Below are 9,478 nucleotides of genomic sequence, written 5' to 3'. Positions count from 1 at the left end.
TCCCTCCTGTGAGCAGGTGGAAGGCAAACAACCCCAGCAGCCCTGGGAGCAGGCACCAAAATTTGTTTCTAATCATTAACAATAAAAGAAACCGTTCTCTTAGATCCCTCCGCTACAAAAAATAGTCCCAGCTCAGGTCTATTTGTAATTGGCTTTGGTGCTCACACCAATGAGAGAGGGACTGGGCAGGGAAAAGGAGTATCAACGGAAGGTGCAAGTGAACGAATAGAAAAGCTTCCCGGGGGGAGTCAGGGTGCGCAGTCAACTGGGCTGGACGTTTCCCTCCTCCAAATAACTGAGCGTCACTCCCTCGCAGGTTGCTGGTGCGGTCTAAAACTGTGGCGGAGTGATCCTCAAATTCCCCAGGGCTGGTGGGGAGGGGGCGGTGCAGGGGAAGAGAGGGAGGAAAGTAGATCTGTGGGACTTGCGCGAGGAAAAAGTTTGCAAGTCTGGACAGAAGGGAAAAGTGCTCCCGAGAGACCGGCTTTGGGGAGGGGAGCGGGGAGGGAAGAATAGCTGCTGCTTTTTTTTTTTTTTCTTTTCCCCTTCCACTCTTAAAAACCTACTTTCTCCTCACCCAAGACGACCGGCACAATTGGGACACCCTCGCTGTCTCTCTCCGGCTCTAGCTCTCTCCCTATAAACCCTCAAGATTATGTCAGTTGGTCAGAGCCAGCCAGGGATTTCGTGCGGGTGCTGAAGGAGCTGCGGGAGCCGGAGAAGAATGAAACTGCGTGGAGTCAGCCTGGCTGCCGGCTTGTTCTTACTGGCCCTGAGTCTTTGGGGGCAGCCCGCAGAGGCTGCGGTAAGTCCTTCCTTCTACCCCCGACCCCCATCCCATCACCTCGCTCTCACGCTGAAATCACTTTTTGTGCCTTTACCTTCCTTTCTCCTGGGCCTCGGCTAGGGAATTCAGGTGTGCCTTCACTTGTTTAGGAAGAAACATTATTTACAACGCTAGTAACTCAAGCCTTCTGAAGTCCAAGGGAGAGATTTAAGTGTTTAAAAATAGGGCTGCTTGCTTTCCCTGCAGCTAGCTGCTCTGGGGGCAAGAGCAGAGCCTGGGGAGGAGGATGCATGTTAATAGATAACTGAGCTCTGGTAGATATTTAAAACTTTTCCTCCGCACCCTCCCACCTCGAGTGTTTCCCTACATGCCCGCTAACCTTTTCACTAGTTGTGCCCAATCCACGCACTCTTTAAACTTTGTCGATAGTTTACTATTTTGGCCTTTCTAAAATCCACCTTCCACCAAAGTGTTAAGCGCGCCCGTGAAGTTCTTCCCTTTTGCCTTTTCCTTAAGGAACATGAACCTACCCTCACCTCTGGTCAGTAAAGCCTCTGTAGAGACTGCTTCCCTCTTGACATCCTTGTTGCAAATGCTCAGGTAACATACCAAGAAGAATGAGGTAAAGACAGATGGCTTCAGGCTTCGGTTTTTCTGCATCTTTTTTTTTTTTTAAGTTCTCAGTTTTTGTTGTTTACTTTTTTTAGCTTACTAAGGCACCTGAAACAAATTGAGAATTTGCCCATCACCTATTTAAAGGAAAAGAACGGTCTCCTTTTCACAGGAGAATGAGTGTTCTGGTTTAAAGGAGAGTGGAGGAGGGAAGTACACGTGAAATGACAGAGCAAAAACTTCCACTCAGTTTTAGGAATGTAGAATTAAAATCCTAATATATCTCTTAGAAGGGTATCTAGGTCCCACCCACTATCCTTCTGGGGATGAGAGGCAGATCTAAAGGAATGAATGGCTTTGTCAGAGAAAATGTTCTCCAGACTGAAACCCATCATCCTTAATTTCACTTAACCTCTAAATAGAGAATTAAGTGTGTGACAAATTATTTAAAAGTTATATTTGAGTGAACATAATGGGTGGTTTTAAAAACACTTTAATATGAGATCATGGCTTAGGCCTTCACATGGTTGAGTGACTATCAATTCTTTATATGCAACTGCTGTGTTATATAGCTTACGTGGGTCCACTTGTAAGTTAGCTGTCTAGCTGTTCTATACACTCAGCATGCCTCAGGTTACATTGCCCTCCTCCCATCCTCCAGAAAGTGTGTACTCAAGATATGAGAAAAGTAACTTTCATATTGCTCTAAGCACAACATAATAATAATGGCAACTCTGCTGAAAAACCATGCATATCAAATATTTTTAATTACACTTGCCATAATTATTCCTCCATCAAAGTAGATAGATAATTTAAAATTGCTTTTATGATGCAGAGCTTCTTAATGGGCTGAGGTTTAGCCACTCAGTAGGGCTGCAGGCCCTTGGATAAAACTACAATTGTGTTGTTGAAAATAGTTCCTTTTAAAAACTTCATCTTGGTGTTTACTGCTTGTGGCATTTGGCCCAGGGGCAAAGATTTTGTGGATGTTTGATTAAATATTTCTCGTTTTTTTACTTTTGACGTTGCTATTAATAAATGTACGCCAGATACCAATCATACAGGTATGTATAGCTGTACTTTATGTCAGATGATATTAAATCATGTTATGTTAAAAATGAAATTTCTTTTTATGATTGACAAAATTTGGGAGCAAGCTTGTTTTCTTGGACTCTTTAACAATTGAGTGTTCATAAAGAAATTACAGAAGACACCAGGCAGTTTTTTTTCCTTTTTTCTCCTACGCAATTATTTATTTATTTTCCTCCTATATAATTTTTAAAGAACATTTTAGACCCCATTTCCCTACCATTAGTATAATGTGCCTCTAATAAAACCAGGGTTTGTTTTTTCTGCTTCACACATTAATATCCTAGTTAGAGTGATGTTTTAATCATCTCAGAGATATGAATGGTATCTGCTCTCCATACTAGTGCTGGGGATATTGGTGACCTTCTCCAGAGTAAACTGGATGGTAGTGGGGCTGCTTGTTGACTGAAGTAGTCTAGTATTGGGACTTTTATACCAGGAAGAGCATTGCTACTTAAATTGCTTTAATTTTTCATAGTTAAGTGATTTCTTTATCTCTGAAGTCATGCCAAATTGGGATATCACAAATATGTGGAAAATTTTTTAGGTGGAGAGTTTGTTAGGTGGAATAAAGTAACTCTTATTCCGAAAGGTTAGCAATAAAGGAAGAAGGCAAATTTAGTTGGAAAGGTCAGTTCTAGTGATGGAAATACGTACTTTTATGTAAAGGTACCTGTGCTGACTCTCTGTTAGTAGGATATACACTTAGATTTATGAATATGGTGTGTTAAATTCTAGTACTACTATACAATTTTTAGTAACTTCGTGTGTGTGTGTGTGTGTGTGCACGCGCGCAGTGGAGTGGATAAGTTTCTTTAAATGTACTATCTCCCTTGTGACTAAGAGCAACAACTTGTTAAGGGTAGCAGTGTGGTTTGTGGCCATGGAACAGTTTTTCATCTGAAGTATACTGCTCCACAGGGAGAATTTGTTGACATTGTTATCATAACTTAACATTTTTGCATGTTTACTGTGTGCCAGGCACTGTGCTAATATGGAAATGTACATTATCATGTTTAATCTTCACAACAGACCTATGAAGTATATACTATTGTTATTCCCACTTTACCGATCAAGGAGCTACAGATCACAGAGGTTAAGTAATGTGCCAAAAATAACATAGTTAGCAAGTTGTAGAGCTGGAAATTTGAATCCAGGCAATTTGACTCCAAATTCTTTACCCTTAATGACTGTCCTATACTGCCTCCTTTGTATGTGGTCTACAGAGATGTATTTGCTGTTCAGAGTATTTGGATCTCTGCTACTTTTTTTTGAGTTTGTGGGAGACACAGGAGGTGAAATGGAAAATATAATGGGGATTACATCTCTTCCTGCTGATGTTAGGAGAAGCATCATGTTGTAATGGAAACAGCTCTGGGATTAGAATAAAAAGATCAGAGTTTGATCTCTATATGTATGTCTATTTATAGAGAGATAATTTAAAAGTAATCTAGAAGCAATTGCTTGTTGCAGATTGTATGATTTTATATCATTACATATATGAAAGGTTAGATTTATAGAACAAGTGTAATTTTGTGGTAGGTGATTATTTTGAAGAAAGATTTGTCTTATTATATTTGTAATTAGTGTCCATAATAATTTTAAATATACTGAACTTTTCAGGAGCGTGTCTATTGTGATAAGACAGAGTACGTGTATGTGGTAGAATACTTTGCTTAAGATGTTCAACTCACTTCTTTTGTTTTACCAATTTACCCACCCATCATATCCAATTCTATGCACTCTACTGTCTCTATAACTTAAGTCTTGTGTGTGTATTTGTATATGTATGTGTCCTGTAACTGTAAAGAGTGTGTACCTTTTTTTCCTGTGTTTTTACTTGGCTTTTGATGTATGTATATTCAACATATGAGACTCTACCTTGAGTTAAAATTGATAAGTTGGTCAAGGTTGTGTCTGCCAGGTTTATCCACTGTAAAGTCACTGTTTCTCCCTTTGTAATTACAAAGCGACCAGATTTTCTAAGACTATATGGGGCAATATTGCAAGACAATGTACATTTCTTGTTTCTCATCGTAGTTTTGCCCACTGTTTTAGCATCTGTTGAGGATTCTGACCTGAATAATTACTGCTGTGATATTTTTCAAATGGTGATCTTCAGTTATCAACATTTTCTGCATTTATTTGTTGAATTCTAATGTAACAAAGAACTTTACCTTCTTTTCTGTTTGTTTCTATTTATTTATTCAGTGATTTATTTATGATAGTATGGACTTATGGATACTTGTTTTATTCTATGAACTATAATGAATTATGCTATTTTTCCTTTTTTTTGCTGAAATAACCCCAGATTTGGTCAATAGAAGCCCCTTCCAATTGGCTCCTGTGTCCTTTCAGTGTGTCCCATCATTTTTTGAGCATTCTCTTACATTCTGGTACCACAAGGTATTCCAGACTCATTTTCTACTTTCCCTGCCCCAACCCTGGAACGAGCCATTTTTCTAAGGAGCTCTGATTCTTTTTGTTGAGTAATGGTATTTAGAGATCAAGATCTGGGTGCTTGGCATGCTCATTATTACTGGGGTGTCATTGCTTCTAGGCCTTCTCAGCAGATAAAACTAGGGAATATATGTATATATACATAGACACATACCCACTTCTATATTTCTTACAAAACCATGAATTTGCACTGATATCTCTGATTCCAGTCCAAAATCACAGAATAAACATACCTCTTTGATACTATGGGATCTCGCTGCTTTCTGGTACCTCTCTTCAGGCATATTTTGTGGTCTTATACAGAGTCTTTAAGAAATTGGCCTCTGGAGTCAGATCTGGAGTCTGAGTGGAGGATGTGTGACCTTCGGACAGGTAGTAACCTCTGAGCTTTAATTTCCTCATTAGCAAAAGGGGGCCAGTGGTACCTATGTCACACATTGTTTTGAGGATAAAATGAGAGAAGTTATGTAAAGCGTTTAGAATAGTACTTGGTACATAGTAAGTGCTCAATAAGATTTCAATTAGATTCCATTATTGTCATTACAAACTAGTTATTGACTTGCCATTTCTTATTTCATTAACTCTCAAATTCTCTGCCTGATTTGCAAGGTCTAGCATGATCTTTCCCTTCATTCATCCTTATTTTTCATTACATCTTACAATACACTCCCTCCATTCTAGCCTAGGTGAACTTCCCTATAATCCCTTGAGCATTACATACATTTTTTAAAAATTTTATTTTTTTTTTATGCAGCAGGTTCTTATTAGCTATTTTATACATATTAGTGTATATATGTCAAACCCAATCTCCCAGTTCATCCCACATTACATACATGTTTTGCCTCTCCATCTTGTTTAGAATCCTGTGGATCCAAATCTTTCCTCAATTTCAGCATAACATTTACATTCATTCAGCAGATATTTATTCAGCAACTCATAAGTACTTAAGAATTATATTTATGTTGTTCTATTTCTCCCCTCATGGATATGTACTATCCACAAAATCATTTTGTGCTAGACACTATAGATAAAACTGAATAAGATAGACAGGGTCCCTGCCTTCATGGAGCTTCCATGCTAGTGAGCATAGATAAATAGTTCTGTGGAGCTTTCCCTTACCATTAAATCAGTTGCTGATTTTACCCTTCTTTGAACATTTGTCATATTTAGCCTCTTGTCTAGTATCTAAATGTATTTGGTCTTACAAGCATTTTGTTTCATGGGATTTTATGTCTTCTCCCTATTAGATTATAGACTTTTTGAGGGCAAGAACTGTATATTTGTTCATTCAACAAACTTACATATTGATTTTGTCTGATGACAAAAATAATACATGCTTAATGTTGGAAACTTGAAAAATGAGAAAATTATAAAGAAGAAAATAAATATCTCTCCACAGTTCTACCAACAGCACAGAAATAACCTACATTATTGTTTTGATGATCTTCCTTCTTATGTATCTAATATTTTCTTTAAAAAGTAGATTGATTAAAATTTTTTAAAAGTTGGGATTACGATATATACAATTTTATATGCTATTGTTTTTTCACTTATTATTTTCCTATGTTATTAAAATTCTTAGTTTAAAAGTATTATTTTTAAATGATTGCATACAATTTGTATTTATACACACCACAATTAATTTACGTGTTCACTTTTATAGACTATATTTTTAAATTTCAATTTTTTTTAGTCATTATAAGAAATACGGCCATAAACAATTCTTATTCCATATTTTGTATTATTTTGTTAGTACTGCCTCCTTCGTGGAGAATTATTGGGTTAAAGGTCATCAGTATTTTTAAAGTCTTTGGTACATGCAGTAGACCCTGACATTTACAAAGGCTGTATCAACAGATGATATGATAGCTAACTTTTTTTTTAGTGGTTACTATGTTATACCGTCTTAGGTAGATAATATTATTCCCATTTTATGTACAAGGAATCTGAGGCCAACAGGGTGGTTAAAAAAACTACCAGAGGTCACACAGTTAATAAGTGATTGAGCAGTTTAGCTCTAGAACATGCTCATGAAATTTTCCTCAGTTCCTATTTCATTCACGGTAGTACAGAAAAATAGAGTCATGTTGAAAAGTTGAATAATTCCCATTACCGTTTCCATGAATTGATTCTAAAGATAGGCTTACCCACCAGTTCATCCTTTAATAGCTCTTTGCTATAATTGCCTGGGCCATTCATCCTCAAGGACCTAAATTTTAATTTTGTAAACCATGCATCCCCCTACATTTCTCCCCTATACGGAAGGTGGAGCCTGTATTCCATGAATACCTCCCCCACTGACCTCTTCCTAGCTATAGCAAGGGTGTAACATACTCCAAACTCACTGACATTCTCCCTCCCCCAGGAGAGTTTTGGAATGCGTCTGAATATGGAGACCCCCTTTACCCTCTCTCCCCACCCCCTACCCCATAGCTGCCTATGAGCTTTACACTTAAATGCCGGTGTCTTTGCCTACTGTTGTCCCTTGCTTTCATCCTCCCTAAGTGATACTCCAGAAGTTTCCCCCCATTAATTTCTAATCTGTTTTTCCCACTTTGGGGTGATACTATTCCAGCCCCCATCTCCTGTTTTTAGCAACAAACTTGGAAGTACATATGGAGTGAGAGGTCCCCCATCCATTTTGCAACACTCCCGCCTTACCTTTTCCTTGTTTCCTCACTAGCTAAGTGACTTTACTGCCTTTATGATAGCCTTGTGGCTTGTGCATTTCAAATGTATTCCTCCACAAAATCACAAACTGTTACACATTATGGCTTTTCCAGGTGGCATTTGAATAGCTGAACTTTAAGCTTCTGAATGATAGGGATCTGCTCTTGCCAAATTACTTTCCAGAATGTTTTTACCAATTATATTCCTATCAGTAGTATAAAAGAGTACCTATGAGACAGTCTTAATAATTTTTTTTCTATCTAGTACAGTGACTATAGAATTGATGCTCAATTGATTGCCAGTTGGTTGGCAGATTTGGTTCTATCCTCTAATGATTTTCTTTTTAAAATGTAATCCTTCCATCATCTCATCCCCTTCTGACAATAGCAACCATAGAACAGAAGTGATTTTTGAAAATAAATTCTCCTCTAATTAACATTATAAATGAACCACCCAACCACTTAACTAAATCCTCATTACAAAGATTGTTTTTAATAGCGGTAATTCTTGAGGTGTTTTGGAGAGGCGTCTTTAGTGTGATCTCTGATACATTAGCTCCTTTCATTTTAACCAGATTCTCATTTTATGCATCAATGCTTGAGTTTATTTACCTTCATAATCTGTATAGGTCCAACTGCCCTTGGTTCCTTTAGAAGCTTCTGCTGGCCTTTTACCAAAAGTGTAGTCTGTAATGGTACCTGCTACCCTGTTGAAAAGGGAACCTTAAATCCCTTGCTATTTGCTAACGAAAGACAACCAAAGGCAAATGTTACAAAAGAAACAGGTTTTTGCTAAATTTAATTTTTAACTTAAAAAAATTTACTAAATCATTTGCTTTACTTTTTAACTTGTAGAGAGACTTAAGCACCTTTTTTGAGCGAGTGCTAGTCAGGTTAATGGAATTGGTTTTATGACAGTGAGTACTAAAATAGAACTGGAAGAAATTCTGTTGGCATTTGTATCATCTTATAATTCAGTCAAATGACACTCTTCATATATGTTAACAGAACTGGCTGATTTGCTTCCAAAATTTCTTATAGTGTGTGTGACATTAATGGAATCCTGAAGGAGATATTGGAACTTTGGCGGGGGAAGATGGTATTAAGAGTGGGACACTAGTGAAAAATTGTTTCGTGTATTCTGTATTTTGAGCTCTCCAGGACTTGCTAAAGGAGGAGAAGTCCTTCTCTGTCCATAATCTCATAATCTAATTGATGTAGTAAAACACTTCTGTGTGTGAAAGGCATAGTAGTGCCTGTTTATATCAGGTTGTTTTCTGTTGCAAGTGGTAGAAAACACTAATTCAACTGCCTTAACAGAGAAAAATTTTAACTCACATTACAAGAAGTTTGGAGGTAGAGTACCTCCAAAATTAATTAATTCAGCCTAATAGTGACCCAGGTTCTTTCCACTTTCTCCTCTGCCATACTCTGCCTATCAGCTTACTGTCTCAGATTCGTGCCCCTCATACTTGCAAGATTGCTGCTGCAGTTCCAGGGATCACATGCAGATGCCACAGTGCCTAATAGAAGAAGAGTATGAACTGTTCATTTGTGTCCCTTTTTATCAGCAGTGAAAACTTTCTCAGGAGTCCCATACCTTCACCCTTACATCTGACTGGTTAGAATTGTATTACTTTACACCAGTACATTGGCAAGTGGAATAGGACCATAAATGTAGAGTTAGACAAGTGACTTACACTGCCACCTCCCCCTGCAACACACCAAAGCACATTGCTGCCTGGAAAAGTTAGAGGGTGGGAAAATTTGAATAAAATCAAGGTTCTTTTAGGAAGGAATAAATAGTTCCTGCTTCACAACCTCATGAGTTTGTTGTCAGGATCAGTTGACTAAAAGATTT

The 9,478-nt window shown here is 37.8% G+C and overlaps 1 protein-coding gene across 1 annotated transcript in view; it reads left to right on the top strand.

Annotated features, from left to right (window-relative positions):
- The first annotated feature begins 449 nt into the window (after window positions 1-449).
- COL4A5 (collagen type IV alpha 5 chain) overlaps window positions 450-9,478 on the top strand; it is a 218,670-nt gene continuing 209,641 nt past the window's right edge. The window contains exon 1 of the mRNA XM_067722504.1: window positions 450-805. Coding sequence (XP_067578605.1) covers window positions 725-805 — 81 coding nt within the window. The 5' untranslated portion in view covers window positions 450-724. The remainder of the gene's footprint in view (window positions 806-9,478) is intronic.

This window comes from Pseudorca crassidens, chromosome X, assembly GCF_039906515.1.
Source record: "Pseudorca crassidens isolate mPseCra1 chromosome X, mPseCra1.hap1, whole genome shotgun sequence".
Lineage (NCBI taxonomy): Eukaryota > Metazoa > Chordata > Mammalia > Artiodactyla > Delphinidae > Pseudorca > Pseudorca crassidens.
This window is presented reverse-complemented; position numbering and strand designations above follow the sequence as displayed.